The sequence below is a fragment of the Podarcis cretensis genome (assembly GCF_951804945.1).
Source record: "Podarcis cretensis genome assembly, chromosome: Z".
In the NCBI taxonomy this organism is placed as follows: domain Eukaryota; kingdom Metazoa; phylum Chordata; class Lepidosauria; order Squamata; family Lacertidae; genus Podarcis; species Podarcis cretensis.
Genome location: NC_137184.1, coordinates 3,278,053 through 3,294,001, shown reverse-complemented (window position 1 = coordinate 3,294,001; position 15,949 = coordinate 3,278,053). Strand labels below are relative to the sequence as shown.

The window sequence follows — 15,949 nt, the reverse complement described above, 5'->3', positions numbered from 1 at the left end:
CACTGCAATGCACTTTTGTTGCAACAAAGACCTTAATTGGGAGGAAGTGCATTGGTGGGGAGGAACGTCCCCCCTTCTCCTACTCCTCATGACAAGCTGCAATGATTACTTGTCCCAGATCTCCAAGCCTAGTAATTCCCAATCTGTGTAGCATGAGAGAGTTTGGGCATTTTGCAGGGTACCATGTGAATGAAATAATTTTAAAAGCTTTTTGTGAGCTTCCAGTGCACTCACCCATAGACAAGGCTCCCTGATAATGCACAAAACAGGAGGGTGTGTGCAAAACAGCTTCCCCCCCCTTTTTCTTTGAGGGTAGCCTTTATGGCTGAGGAGTGGCAGGTGGGTTGTTGTTTGTTTTTAAATGCTTTATATACAGAAATAAAATAGTTTCCTCACACCTGTAAAGAGTAAACCTTGAGTATAAGGGTTGAAGTGTGTCTTCCACTTTAATTCAGAAAGGAGGAAGAAGGTGGGAGCATATATCAGCTACCAGAAAGGCCGGAGGCCTCCTATCCTAGCTGGATCCCACTTCGCAAAGACCTGTTGTCATGCGGGAGCAGTGTGGTGGCCTTGCCCTAGGAAATCCACCCAGCCTCGGAACGTGGTTGGGTTAGAGGGCCGTTTGTGCCTCCTCCTATGTTTGCTTTCCATTTCTGACTCAAAACAGCTCAGTGGGTCTGTAACTTTCCTCAGACAGTTCCGCACTGACCTATTGGGATATAAAAGTCCTCAGAATTCCACCTGGAGTATCATTATCTCTTGGAGGGATAGGTGCTGATGCAAAATGAGAATACTGCATAAAGGGTTGCTTCTTCTCCATTCACTATTCGTCCATTGGCTGCTGTGTAGCCAGTTTCTTACAGACAGCTTTCACTTGTGGTTTGGTCTCTTCCTCTTTCAGCTCCGTTCTCCATGCTGCTATTAAAGGCTATGGGGGAAAGGGCAGGTGTTCAGGCTAGGGGTCCACACCCCTCACAATTTCACAGATGAAAACACGGATAAATGTACTCATAAAAACAGGACCAGGCCTGAGGCAGAGGAGAAGGGTAGTTCTCCACAAAACGATTTGACAGAATAGCACCTGGACACGTTTATTTATCAGGCACATTTATATACTGTTCTTGGCATAGAAAATCTGAGGATGCTTTGGAAATTTTGTGGTTTTTTTAAAGAACAAAGGTGGGAATCTGGGCCAGCCTACCCTACCTCATTGGGTTGTTGTGAGGATAAATGAGGATAAAAACTACAAGCCCCCTTGAGTTCCTTGGAAAGGGTATAAAAGGTAGGATAGAAAAGTAAAAATGAATGAAAATAAAATAAACACTAGGCTGTGTGCAGCCCATACAGCTCTGTCACCCCAACAGAAGGGAAAGGCTTGTAAGGTCACATCTAAACTATGCATTTTTAAAGCAGTATTATACCACTTCAACGGCCGTGGCTTCTCCCCAAAGCATCCTGGAAACTCTAGTTGTTAAGGGTGCCAAGATTTGTTAGGGAAGAGAACCATAACACATGGAGGTTCCCAGGAATCTTTGGGGGCAGCCATGACAGTTTATTTGTTTACTATTAAATTAAATCCCACCTTTTCTCCTAAGAGTTCAAGCTGGCATACACGCTTCTCTCTGTCCATTTTATCCTTGCAACTACCCTGGCTGATAGACCGGGGGCAGCAAATTCCATGCATGTCAGGCATTATTGCTCCAGCCTTCATTTCTGCAAGTTGCTTCCTGGAAGCCATGCTGTTGCCTAGGTTTTGGTTATTGCTTCCCACCTGGGGGCCAATAAGTCCTGATTCCCCACTCACCTCTGTGGCACTAGCGTACGGCCGGACAGTATCCTCACGGACCTCGGAGACGTTGCTCAGAGATGGCATACTGTGGACAGCATGGGTCCCTGGGATCTTGGCAACATTCATGTGTGACATGATGCGGGAAGGCTTGATAGCAGAGAGGCTGAGAAACAAATATCTACAGTTCCATACCAGTTTGCGAATTTGCTTATTTATTTTACAAAATGTTCCTGTGGAAATTCAGCAGCATTTTCCTGCCAATTTCCCCTAACGCTCAACATTTCTACATGCAATTCTGCCTAACCCACACATTTCCCCAGAAAATGAACCCAAAATGTGGTTCATTTTGTGCATGTGCTTTCCACTGGTGTATATGCTGTTTCTACACATGCTTTTTTCTCTAGAACATGTATTTTTGGCTGGAGAACTATACTGCAGAATTGAAAGAAGCGTGAATTTTGAAGAGTGGCTGCGTTTCGGTTCATGCACTGTTTCAGAAAGTGCAACTTTCAAGGTTGTTCTGAGGCAGCACTGGAGCCCATCTAGGCTTGTAAAAATAAAACCCATGTGCTGGAAGGAGTGTGGTGATGTGACTTCCTTTTTCCATGCATGACTTCCTTTTTCCACACAGTAGCATGAGAGTTCTGGGATGAGACATTTGAATCACGTGTACATCTTTGGAGCAGACCCTTGCACTCCTCATTAGACATTAATATGCATAAGGACCCAATCTGTAACCTTTTTGAAACTTCAATAAATATTTAAAAAAACAAAAAAAACCAGAAGGTCGGCGGTTCGAATCCTTGCGATGGAGTGAGCTCCCGTTGTTTGGTCCCTGCTCCTGCCAACCTAGCAGTTCGAAAGCACGTCAAAGTGCAAGTAGATAAATAGGTACCGCTCCGGCGGGAAGATAAACAGCATTTCCGAGCACTGCCGTGGTTCACCAGAAGCGGCTTAGTCATGCTGGCCACATGACCTGGAAGCTGTACGCCGGCTCCCTCGGCCAGTAAAGCAAGATGAGTGCCGCAACCCCAGGGGTACCTTTACCTTTACCTTTAACAGGCGGTGGCACCCCTCCCAACCCTCATGGATCTCATCCCCTTTTTCTCTTACCTGCTGCCCTCCGTGGTGGTGGTAGGTTTGAACACCTTGCTCTCTACATAGAGAGTCCGGAGAAGCTGATTGGCCTCGATGCGTGCGATGCTTCTGTTCAGGAGATTCAAGGTGGCTTGCAGCACATCATTGCGCCTTAAGTGGAACATCACGTCAAAATGGCCATCCTCATCCTCATCAGATGGGCGTTCCTGTGGGAGTGAAGAGGAAGAACGCAGCTGCAAAACCCTCTTAGATTTCCACCATATTTGTTTCCCACACTTCAAATAAAATGCAAAGTTTGAAGTGGGCAAGTATGTGATCCCAGTTTGCCCAGCCCAAATGCTTACAAGGAAGCAGACAGTTTAGGTTAGCTCATAGAATTGTAGCCAACCCCTTGCTCAATGCAGGACCTACAAAGAAGGAGATTAGCAAGAGTTTGGCTTTTACTAGCTTGATCCTGTTCACAGAATGGAAGATGGCAGGATCTCCTCTATGGAAAGATGGTTTGCCAACAGACCTGTTGGCAAACCAACTCTGTGTTACAAAGATTTCTGCAGATGTGACATGAAGGCTGGAAACATCACCCCCACAGTGTGGGAATCACTTGCAAATGACCACAGTGCCTGCAGAAGAGACAGGTTGTGCATCCTTAGCAGTAACCAGAGAAGGGATGACTGCTGGGAGGAGCGCAGAGAGAATAAATGCCTGGGTGCAACTACAGCAGCACAACTGGACACATTCCTTTGCCCCAGCTGCAACAAAACATGTCTCTCCCATGTCAGTCTCTACAGCCACAGCAGGTGCTGTAACTCTCTGATGGTTTGACTTCATCCCCAAAGGTGCACTCCTCCATTGTCTCCCGAGACAGACAACTCAAATGCAAAGAGATGCAATACTGACCCATAAGTCAGCCAAAGCTCATAAGGCCAATCAACTTGGATTTTCTTAATGTAGCAAAAGGTCTCAAAACCCTCCCAAAAGTGTCCCTATATTCCCAGACACTCACCAGCAGCACTTCCTTGAGGCCCTTGGCAGTGTGCCTGAGGATTCTTTCAGCATTCAGCCGCAGCTGATGCTCCTCTTCAAGTGCCTTTGATTGGCTTTCCTCTTCACTGCTTTTCCGCTGCATCTCCTGCCTCTGCAGAGTCAGCTCCTCTCTGAGTGGGGCAGGAGAAGGCCAGACCAGGAATAGAAACAAGACAGTTAGTCGACAGCCAGCAGCGCCTCACCAGGAAAGAAGCCTGGGCAGTTAGTTCAGTGAAGAAACTGACTCTGACTTTTGGGAGAGGGAGAGAGAGAGAGAGAGATGCCTGTACTAACTTTAGCGCCACGTTCTGCTGCTCCAGCACCTCATTGGTCTCCCGTGTTTGGGCCATGACCTTCTTCATCTCCATGTACTCTTCCACCTGCGCCTGCAGCTCCTTGCACTTGTTGGTGAGCATCCAGATCATCTGTGTACCAAATATGCACATGTGAGCATACCTGTCACATACACAGGTGACCAGCAGCCTGCATTCTGCCTTCAGCTGGGTGTGGAAAGGCTCAGCACCATTTGAATATAATATAGTAACTAATATCAGCAACCTGATGCCCTTCCGGTAATGTTGGACTCCAACTCCCATCATCCCCAGCCAGCATGGGCAAACTTGGGGATGATCGGAGTTGGAGTCTAGTAACATGGGAGGCACAAGGTTGGGATGTTAGAGGCAGCCCTGTTTAGGGAAGCTTTTAATGTTTAATAGGTTATTGTATTTTAGTGTTTTGTTGGAAGCCGCCCAGAGTGGCTGGGGAAACCCAGCCAGATGGGCGGGGTATAAATAACAACAACAACAACAACAACAACAACAACAATAATAATAATAATAATAATAATAAATCATTTTATTTTATTAAATATCTTTATTATGCCCTTTGCTTAGACACCTGGGCCTATTAGCTGGGTGGATTTACTCATGTGGTGCACAAAAGCATCAGCCCTGGATCATGTCACTGGCTCTTGTTATCCTGATGAGCAGAAAATGCAACATGGGAATCAGCTGCTGTTTTATTTTCATGGGTAGTCAATGTAGGGTCCTTCAGATGTTTTGGACTACAGTTCCCATCATCCCTGACCATAGACCATGGTGGTTGAGGCTGATGGGAATTTGTACAGAGGTGTCATGGTCCAAGGCTGTCCAATCAGCATGAAAGGGGAGCTTTCTAACCACTGAAAATAAGTATTCTCACCCTTTGTGCTGATTGGAGCCACTGAGGATGGACCACCAGGGTCACTCTGGAGAAGGTATGCAGGAAGGGCACAAAGGAGGAGGAGTTTGGCATGCTCCAAAGCTAAGCATTTAGCAACACTGAAACCAAAAGGAGCTTCAGTTTCAAGAGATTGGTGTGCAAGTTCTGTTACGTACAATGGAACTTCAGGGAAAGCACAACTTCAGTCACTCCAAAAGTACAGGTGAAACTCGAAAAATTAGAATATTGTGGAAAAGTTCCTTTATTTCAGTCATTCAACTTGAAAGGTGAAACTAATATATGAGATAGACTCGTGACATGCAAAGCGAGATATGCCAAGCCTTGATTTGTTATCATTGTGATGATCATGGCGTACAGCTGATGAAAACCACAAATTAACAATCTCAGAAAATTAGAATATTCAAGGAAATCAGCAAAACAAGGATTGCAAATCGAGCAAGATTGGACCTTGGAGAAGTAGAAGCACATCTTGCTTTGCATGTCATGAGTCAATCTCATATATTAGTTTCAGCTTTGAAGTTGAATTACTGAAATAAATGAACTTTTCCATGATATTCTAATTTTTCAAGTTTCACCTGTAGCTACTGGAGCACTCCAAATAATTTGTCCGGGTACGTGATCAGAATACAGTAGATCTCGCTGGAAGGCAGTGCATGGAGGTTCTCATTGATTGTTGTTGTAAGAACGTAAGAGTCTGCAGGATCAGGCCAATGGCCCATCTGTTCCAGCATTCTGTTCTCATAGTGGCCGACCAGGTGACCCAAAGGGAAACCAGGACCTGAGCACAAGAGCAACGTTCCCCTCCTGAGCTTTCCAGCAACTGGCATTCAGAAGCATCGCTGCCTCAAACTGTGGAAGCAGAGTGTGACCATCCTGCCTAGTAGCCATTGATAGCCTTCTCCTCCCCTACGAATTTGTCCAGTCCTCTTTTAAACCATCCAAGTTGGCGACCATCACTGCCTCCTGTGGAAGCAAGCTCCATAGTTTAGCCAAATGCCACATGAAGAAGTGGACTGTATCTTTTAAAGATGATTGTATAATCTTAGAAGTGGATGCAGCTGTGAAGTTGTGTGGTTGTGACTACTTTGAAGGGAACTTCATGCACTTCTGAATTACCCACTGTGTTATTGGAGTCAGAGTCTAACAGCATTCGGAAGGTACCATGCTGGCCACCCCAAGCATAAATTGTGGCCCAGCCCGCAACTTTTGCAAAGGACAATTCTTACCTTCTGGTTGCTGAGGCTGTTCTGTGCCATCTTTGTCTCGTTCTCCTCCAGCAGCTCCAGCTGCTTCAGAGCTTCTGAGTGGGCTTCCTTGAGCCGTTCGTTCTCTTGGAGGAGCTGGAGGCTCTGCTCGGTTATCTTGGTCAGCTGGAAGCTGATGGTGACATTCTCCCGGATGGTGCGCTTAGTGGTCTCTGCCATCTGGCTGTGGGCCACCTTGCGGAACTCAGTGGCCACCGCATTCACACGGTGCATCATCTCCTTCTTTAACCTGAGAGAGAGAGTAAGGAAGAAGAGAAGAAGAGGAGTTTGGATTTGATATCCCGCTTTATCACTACCCTAAGAAGCCTCAAAGCGGCTAACATTCTCCTTTCCCTTCCTCCCCCACAACAAACACTCTGTGAGGTGAGTGGGGCTGAGAGACTTCAGAGAAGTGTGACCGGCCCAAGGTCACCCAGCAGCTGCATGTGGAGGAGTGGGGAATCGAACCCGGTTCACCAGATTATGAGACTACTGCTCTTAACCACTACACCACACTGGCTCACTATACCAGCATGGAGCTGGCAGTAGGCACAGCTCCTGGCCTTGCAACTGGGAGGTGGCAAAGGCGGATTGGCCAGTGTCTGAGTCACCTTGGTCCAGTAGGAAGCCCTCTGGAAAGCATCCAAGGATCATCTATCCTACTGCCCCAGGCAACATGTGCCATTTCATGTCATTTGTAATTTCAGTACCATCATAAGGCTGCTGGATCAGGCCAAAGGCCCAACTCATCCAACATACTATCCTCACAATGGCAAACCAGGCACCTGTTTTCATGCTTTTCTGCATTACAGGATTCAAGGAATTTGCAATCCAGGAAATGACAAAATATACATTTTTTAAAATCACACTGTTGTCCTATAATAGGGGTGGGTAACCTTTCAACAGCTATGGCCATTCCTGAACCGATAAAGTCTTGCCACCATAGTTCATGCATCAGTTACTTCAAGACTGGATTTCTGCACTGTGCTCTATGTGGGGCTTCCCTCACACTCGATCTGGAAGCTGCAATTAGTGCAGAATGTTGCAGCACAGTTGCTGACGGGAATGAGGCCTTGTCAGCATATAACAGCCGTGCTCAAAGGTCTGCACTGACAGCCAATTTGCTACCAGGTCAAGTTCAAAGTGCTACTAATAGTACATAAAGCCCTTAACAACTTGGAACCAGCTTATCTGAGAGATCGCCTTACCCCACATGTGCCCACTTGACCACTTTAATAAGCAGAATTGGCACTACTACAAGTGCCACATAATACCTGTTCTGCATTTGTAAGAAATCGATCGCGACACCTACACTTTGGAACCCCCTGCCTCTTGAGATTAAGCAGATGCCTTCAATGTACTCTTTTCGACCTCTGCTAAAAACATTCCTGTTTCAACAATCCTATCCAAATGCTTAGAAAGGAGAGGTAATTTTAATCTGTTCTGGTAATTTAACTTTCATATGTTTGAAAGCAGGGTTGCACATTTTTCTTGATTTTACTGCTTTATATTTTTTTTTTGGTAAACCACTTTGAGGTTAGTCTTGGGTTTTTTTGGTGGTTTTTTTCAACCAGTGAAATAAATAAATAAGAAACAAAAAGAGAGGTTGCCTTCAGCAAGCCAGCTATCACCTGCTCTGACAGGCACTGGCTCTCCAGGTCTCTCACACCACTTGATATCTAGTCCCTTTCCATATACTGAATCTTGGTTACATTAGAACCCCTGATCTCTAGTTTCACAGTGGGGATGTCTGGGTTTGGATAGGCAGGCCATCTCAGCAGAGCATGTCTCCACCCCTGGGCCCGCCATTTTGCCTGTAGCTCTTCCCCTCACTACTCTGCCATTATATTGCTACCAGCTCCAGTTGGCTGAACCATGAGGTCATTGCAAATAAATAAATAAATAAATAAATAAGAACAAGAACAATACAGGTCTGCAAAGCCTGTGGTCAGCACGAGTTCCATCGTACTGAACAGCTGACACAATGGCGCCCTTGGTCAACCCCAACCTTCACTAACCTGGTGTCTCCCAGATGTTTCAGACTACAACTCACGTCAGCCCCAGCCAGCTGATGTAAGTCAAAGCATCTGGGGGGCACTAGGTTGGCAAAGGCTGGTCACCCCCATCCCACAGCACACACCTCTCTTTGTCAATCACAGCTTTCCTCTCCAGGTTATAGATGTAATCCTTGTGGTCTTCTGCTTGCTTCTTCAGTTGTGCCTCGAGTTCGGCAAACTTCGACATGATCTCATCTTTGTGGATCCTAAAATCCTCCAGGGCAGCCAGCTTGCCACCTAGCGACCAGAAATTCTGACTTTAGGCAACCCCCTTAGGCCCCAGTCAACATACTAGGGTATGAGCATAGCCAGCTCAATATATTTTGCTACCTGAGGTGAACAAGGAAACAGTGCCCATAACCTGTTACGCAGAGGTAGATTGCCCCTGAACCTGGGGGCTCTGTTTCTTTCCCTTTGGTTTTCTAAGTACAGAGAGCCTGGCCAGGCAGCCAAGTGATCAACTTGGCTGCCCATCTGAGGAGGCCTCCATGTGCCAGGATGGCACTCGTTTGCCCCCCTTGTCTGCCTGCCTCTACCTACCCTTTTGACGCCCAAGTGACCTCACCTCAGGAGTGCCATGGAGAACTTTGTTCCCTCAGCCAGGTCTTGCACCTGGTCTGACCACCTGACTCACCAGGGCAGCTGCCACCCATCCCCACACCCCTCTAGGCCTGTTTGGGATCTAACTCCTTCCTTGTGCCCAGTTGCTAAAAAGAGGTCTCAGTAGGGGCAAGAAAGAGAGGTGCAGCCATGTCCTCCTTGGCACCGTCCCCTGGAGCACTTCTGAGGTCTCTGCAAGGCAGGGAGGCAGGTGGGGCCCCAAATCCAAACCTGCTGCCCCTCCCCTCTCTGCCGCTGAAGCAACTACCTCATCAAGGCTCCTGGTAGTGCCAACCTAGGTGAGGGGGTTTATAGGAGACACACATCCTCTTGCGCATGGGTAGTGCTTTTCTGACTACATAGCCAATGGCATTTACAGCCTGAATTGTGGAATTATGTACACATAGATTAGGAACAACAGAAGTACATGCTCTGATTTTACCTTCAGCATGCTTCAGAAGCCTGGTGTTATTTTCAGTTAACTGAAAATAGAGTTTAAAAGTGGTGCAGATCCAAGGCAGGCACTGTCCTGGAAAGCAACTGAAAGCAATTCCTTTCTAGTGTGTTCTACACAGGCACACTCTGCCTGTGGAGCTAAGCAGGGGAGCCTAAACCTCCTTCCCCTTTGCTTTTTCCAAAAAGCGGCCTGGCAGCCTTACTGAGGTTCATATTCTCAGAAGTCAGCTGATCCTTGGTCTCCTGGAACTCGTGCCTCAGCTGGCCTAGCTGGGCCTCAAAGGCGTCCTTCTCTGTGTCTTTGGCCTGCTGGAGTAACTGGAGCTGCTCCGTCAACTCTGCGATCTCGTCGACCCGCTGGTTGAGCGTCTTCTTCAGAAAGGACACAATCTCCTTGTTGTCATGGAGCATCTTCTCATATTCATTGCGAAAGATCTCCTCGCTCACCTGCATCTCGTCCCATTTCTTCTGGTACCTAAGCAAAAGAAGATCAGTCAAGAGGCAGGAACCCAGAACCCATTCCAAATGCAGCGGGTTGTAACCAGCTAATTTGACACCCACGAGCAGAGCCATTGAGATGAATGGGCCTAAGTTGGCCATGGCCCATTCATTACGATGGGTGCACTCCAAGTAGGGTTCACATTGGGCACCACCTTAGCATGCAGGAATCCAGCCTCTGCTCCAGTTGTGTGTGTGTGTGCTCCTTCTGCACAGTGGGGCCCCAGGTAGAGTTGGCTCAGTCGGTAGAGCATGAGACTCTTAAATCTCAGGGTCGCTGGTTCAAGCCCCACATTGGGCAAAAAGACTCCTGCAGTGCAGGGGGTTGGACTAGATGACCCTTGTGGTCTCTTCCAGCTCACTGATTCTTTGACACTTCAGCCCCCAAATCCTACCCTGATGGTACCCCTGGCTACCAAGAAAGCGGATGCTTTCCGTATGCCCCATCTAAAGAGCAAATGCATAGCAAAGACTTGTGGAAGTCGGTGTCTATGCTCTGTTCCAGCTGCCCTTCCCTATACACCTCGGAGAATACAGTCTTCACACACACACACACACACACACACACACACACACACACCTTTACCCACCGGGCTAGTCGCCCCTCCAGATCTCGGATCTGAATCAAGTAAAACTCCCGGCTGTGCTCAGGTACGATATCATCATCCAGCTCTGGTTCCTTGGCAGCCTCTTCTTTTTTGCGCCCTCCTCCTCCTCCTTTCTTCTTGGGCGCCATTGGTGTTGCCGGGGTTTTCTCTTGCTGAGAGCGGGAGATTCAGGGATGGCGAGGTCGAAAGGGAATGCCGCCAGGGCCCTTTCAGAGGCAGAATGGTTGTGCTGTCACTAGGGTGGAGGAGATGTACATAGCAACAGTGGGAAGGGGGGCGTGCCCATCTGGAATGAAACCTTAAAGGGCCAGGAAACCTCCCTCAAAGATACCACAAGCAGTTCCCTTTCGTTTAGAAGGGATAGTATGGGAAACAGCCCTACCAGAAAAATAAACCAATACAGTGGTACCTCGGGTTAAGAACTTAATTTGTTCCGGAGGTCCATTCTTAACCTGAAACCACTTTAGCTAATGGGGCCTCCTGCTGCTGCTGCTCCGCCGCTGCACAATTTCTGTTCTCATCCTGAAGCAAAGTTCTTAACCCGAGGTACTATTTCAGGGTTAGCGGAGTCTGTAACCTGAAGCGTCTGTAACCTGAAGCGTATGTAACCTGAGGTACCACTGTATACGCAAATGGATCCAGATAAAATCCACACTACACCTATAATCTATAATCTAATCTATAACTACTATAGAGTACAGTGGTAGCTCGGGTTCAGTATTTAATTTGTTCTGGAGGTCCGTTCTTAACCTGAAACTGTTCTTAACCTGAAGCACCACTTTAGCTAATGGGGCCTCCTGCTGCCACTGCGCCGCCGGAGCACGATTTCTGTTCTTATCCTGAAGCAAAGTTCTTAACCTGAAGCACTATTTCTGGGTTAGCGGAGTCTGTAACCTGAAGCAAATGTAACCTGAAGCGTATGTAACCCGAGGTACCACTGTAAACAGAAACTCACACGGGGACAAATAGAAGAAGACGCCTTCACCCCGGTATGGCTCCCCTTTATCACGTACACAGCCCAACAAGACAATGACAATAATCCACCAACAGCATATAAATCAATATGGCTAACCTGATCCAAAACACCCACCCACCCCACTCACACACAAAAACAAAGATCACCACAGCCAATCACAAACAAACAACCACACCCTAGGCCAACCCCAACCTCTCTCACCACCAAAGGAACACAAGTGAACAGCAGAGAACCGGCACGAGTAACGCTGACACAAAACCCCACACATACATTAAGCAAATTAGAAACATCGCCACCCGACCCCCTTTTCTTCCTAATGTAACCCTCAACAAATGAAACTGACCTATGGAAAATGTAACTTGAAAAAAGAGACATTGCGCATACCTTTGTAAACCAAGAAAACTTTAATAAAAATATTAAACAAAAAACAAGGGTTTGATTCTCCTTTACTGTGAAGTCTGTGGACAGGGGCCTGTGGGAAGGAATTATAACTTAACAATAACAACAACAATTTATTTCTATCCCGCCCTCCCTAGCTGAAGCCGGGCTCAGAATGGCTAACAACAATAAAAGTAACACAGCATTCTAAAATCAATTCATTCTAAAATCAATTCAGAATCAAATTAATGGCAACCATTGGGCTAGAGTTCTGTAAGCATTACCGAAGGAGGGGGTCAGACTGTGCCTTGGCCAAAGACCTGGTGGAACAGCTCTGTCTTGCAGGCCCTGCAGAAAGATGTCAAGTCCCGCAGGGCCCTAGACTCTTGTGACAGAGCGTTCCACCAGATCGGGGCCAGTGCTGAAAAGACCCTGGCCCTAGTTGAAACCAATCTAACCTCCTTGAGGCTCGGGAACTCCAAAGTGTTGTTATTTGTGGACCTTAAGGTCCCGTAGGTATGAGGGTCCTAGGCCGTATAGGGCTTTAAAGGTCAAAACCAGCGACTTAAACCTGACCTTGTACTCCACTGGGAGCTAGTGCAGCTGGTAAAGCATTGGATGAATGTGATCCCATGGCAAGGACCCCATAAGGAGCCTCGCCGCAGCATTCTGCACCCACTGGAGTTTCTGGGTCGGCTTCAAGGGCAGTCCCGCGTAGAGCGAGTTACAATAATCAAGAATGGAGATGACCGTCGCATGGATCACTGTGGCCAGATCAGGGTGAGAAAGGTAAGGGACCAACTGCTTAGCTTGGCAGAGATGAAAAAATGCCACCTTTGTTATAAGAAGCAGGATGCCCAGCTGCATGTGCCAAGGCCCCAGGTTCACCCTTGCAGTATCTCTGGGCATGGCTGGGCTCATTCAGCGTTGCTATAGGACATTCTAGGATGTTAAAATGGGGGGGGGGGCTGCCTACCCTGTGCTGCTGCCTCCCACCACCAGGTACTTTCATTTTAAGGCTGTGCAAGATTCTAGCCATGTGGGCAACCACAGGTAGAATATAGTCTTCATTATTTGTTATATTGTCCATTATAAACAGAGCCTAGGAGGTGCTTTCTAAACCCTGTCTGTTCAAGAAAGCAGCCTCCCCTTGGCACAGAGGGTTCTGCGGTGGTTGAGTGACTCTAACACCTTTGTGCCTCACAAAGCGGCCCTTTTTGCTCTGGTGGCAAGGAAGATTAGGAAGAGATAACTAGACAAAACAGCAGTAAATTTAAATATACTGTATGTAGTCATGGAGGCTTCTCATTTATAGTCCCACTTGCATTACATGGTCCCATTTGTTTAAGTAGAGGCTTTGTTTTTATTTTATTTTGATATTGTCTGTACTTATGGTTTTGTCACAAGACCTATAGAACGCAAAATTTATCACTTCTCTGGCCAGGTATAAAAGCAGCTTCTTTTAATCTGACTTAAAAGCACTGATGTAAGATTTTAGCATTGAGCAGAGGCCTCTGTCTATTGCTCCTTCAACTCATGTGGAATTTCATCAGTATTTAAAAATAACTAAAATAACCAAGACAAAATAAGAATGCAAATTTCTTTATGCATTTATTGTAATTCCGCCCCCCCCCATAGCACAGCTACAATTTTCTCATCACAACATCAGTTTTACATGCTAGATTCCTGACCATCAGAACCCACAACGGCTGAAGTGCAAATGCTCCAGGTTAGCATGTACCCTAAACATTCAAGGTTGCCAGATTTCCCTCCTGCACAGGGCCTTGTGCTGTTAACACCTGTACAAACTTACATTCAGCTGGTGAAGTCCCCTGCCCTGCCCAGCATGGAGACATGTTGGTGGAGAAAACATCATAGGCCGGACTTCTGTTTGTTGTAAAGGTAAAAGGACCTCTGACCATTAGGTCCAGTCGTGGCCGACTCTGGGGTTGCGGCGCTCATCTCACTTTATTGTCCGAGGGAGCCAGCTTCCAGGTCATGTGGCCAGCATGAATAAGCCACTTCTGGCGAACCAGAGCAGCGCACGGAAACGCCGTCTACCTTCCCGCTGGAGCGGTAACTATTTATCTACTTACACTTTGACGTGCTTTTGAACTGCTAGATTGGCAGGAGCAGGGACCGAGCAAAGGGAGCTCACCCCGTTGTGGGGATTCGAACCGCCGACCTTCTGATCGGCAAATCCTAGGCTCTGTGGTTTAACCCACAGCACCACCCACGTCCCTGTTTGTTGTACAGGGGCTTTAAAGGGCAGAAGAACATTGGTAGAAAAAGTTGGCAATGATGGGTGATATCCAGCCAAGTCATACTGAGAGGACACCCAATGAAATAAATGAAATTCCTGAAGTCAATGGGTCTACCCTGGTTATGGCCAATGGATATCACCCCATAGCTTGGGAGAGGGGAACAAGAATACAGCGAAGTTATAGCTCTGTACATTTAAGTAAGAGATCAAATTTAATCTTCAGTTTGATTTACTAGTTTTGCTTTTTTAAGAAATGCAACAAAGAGTTGAGGAAATGGTGTGTCAGAGGAAGCTGACAGCGGAGAGAGAACTGGAACTGAAGAACTCCAGAGTCAACAGGCAGCTCACAGTCTTTCAGCCAACGTGGAGGTCCTAACTAATCCCATCCCTGCTGGTGGCAGCTGAACAACAGATTACTCAAAACTGGAGAACTTCAGATAATTTACAGTCGGCTGTTTGGAAGCAGGAGGTTTGCACAGCAGCTCTTATGGAAAAGCAAACCCAACAATTAAGAGCACTAAATGGACCACAAATGGAAAACAACTTCAAAGAAATATGGAACCACAGAACCATAAAGCTGGAAAGTACCCCAAGGGCCATCTAGTCTAACCCCATGCAATCCAAGAATGTACAACTAAAGAAACCCTAGTTATCTTAAATGTTCTCAGTTATGAATCCTCCAGCAAGACATAGCCAGCTATGTATAGTGAGGTACGGTACATTTGGTTAGCCTTTGTATCTTACTCTTCTGAGAAAAGTGTTCTTTCTTCTTGTCTGTATGGGTGTTTTCCATTTTGTTATACTGTGAAAATTGTTGTTGTTTTAAGTCAAAGAGGCAGTCCTGAGGTCTCCTAGCTGGCTTAGGGGAAACATTCACTTACTAGCAGCTTTTGGGGGGGGGGCAGAGGCAAGAGTGAGTGAAGCATCAGGTATAACTTCTGCCATTTGTACCATAAGCCAGATTCCAACCATGCAAATGTTGAGAGGTTTTCCCATATACACATCCACACCTGTTGCTCCACCCTAGTAAGCAAGAGCCCTATATCCCTGCTGAACAACACATTTCACCCAGGGAAGGGACTCAAGGGGTGTGTGGCTTCAGGAAGATGTCAAAGGCCTGATAGAAAGATCTTGAGGGCCAGAGGTTCTCCCCTCCTTTGGTGTTCAGTGAAGACACTGTCTCTCTATACCAGCCATGCCCATGGCAATGCCAGGCAGTGCAGAAAACTCCAATCGCTGTGCAGATTATTTATCCAAATTGGACAGTCTTTTTTATATAAAAAAAAGTTGGAACGGCCTGTTCTGACAGCAAACATCTGCACAAACCAATCTACATCTCAGCAGGCTGCAGAAATTAGGTCTCTTGCAACTGCTGTGTGCTTGTGTTGTGGAGAAAGGAAAACAGCCAAAGGCACCCAGCTTGTGCCAATATCAGCTCCAAACCATCGTATAAGTGAAGGAAGCTTTTGCTGCTAGGAGAGCACAAATATTGCAGCACCCCAAAACTCCACCGTCATCCAAAAAGGGAAATTCCAGAGGCATTGGCAGAGCACAAACTGGTCTTTGATGCAAGTTTTGCACACAGTGCATTCGTTTCCCTGTTCAACACAGCTCAAGCAAACACAGTGTCCTAATACAAGGTGGTGAGTGGGGGAACCAATCCTTGATCTGTCATCGTCTTCTCGCTCATGGGCTGCAGCAGGTACACCTGGGAGGGGAAAAGGAAGAGATGGGTGTT

General features: G+C 46.9%; 2 protein-coding genes across 5 annotated transcripts in view; both read right to left on the bottom strand.

Moving 5' to 3' along the window:
- Positions 1 to 427: 427 nt before the first annotated feature.
- On the bottom strand, positions 428 to 10,857 carry CFAP157 (cilia and flagella associated protein 157). Of its 2 annotated transcripts, XM_079962121.1 has the most exons (9): positions 10,577 to 10,851; positions 9,692 to 9,963; positions 8,516 to 8,669; positions 6,358 to 6,625; positions 4,205 to 4,335; positions 3,891 to 4,041; positions 2,903 to 3,093; positions 1,805 to 1,952; positions 428 to 928 (listed from the first exon to the last, which is right to left on the bottom strand). In XM_079962121.1, the coding sequence occupies exons 1-9, from the start codon at positions 10,720 to 10,722 to the stop codon at positions 824 to 826; spliced, it is 1,566 nt and encodes a 521-aa protein (XP_079818247.1). In that variant the 5' UTR covers positions 10,723 to 10,851; the 3' UTR covers positions 428 to 823. The 2 variants fall into 2 exon arrangements, with proteins under 2 accessions (XP_079818247.1, XP_079818246.1); XM_079962120.1 differs by lacking the exon at positions 428 to 928 and having other exon boundaries at positions 1,016 to 1,952; positions 10,577 to 10,857.
- A 1,098-nt stretch (positions 10,858 to 11,955) lies between these two features.
- Positions 11,956 to 15,949, bottom strand: part of CERCAM (cerebral endothelial cell adhesion molecule) — a 72,959-nt gene continuing 68,965 nt past the window's right edge. For all 3 annotated transcript variants that reach the window (XR_013834846.1, XM_079962093.1, XM_079962092.1), the window contains one exon: positions 11,956 to 15,919. The gene's annotated coding sequence lies outside the window, so the exon portion shown is untranslated. The remainder of the gene's footprint in view (positions 15,920 to 15,949) is intronic.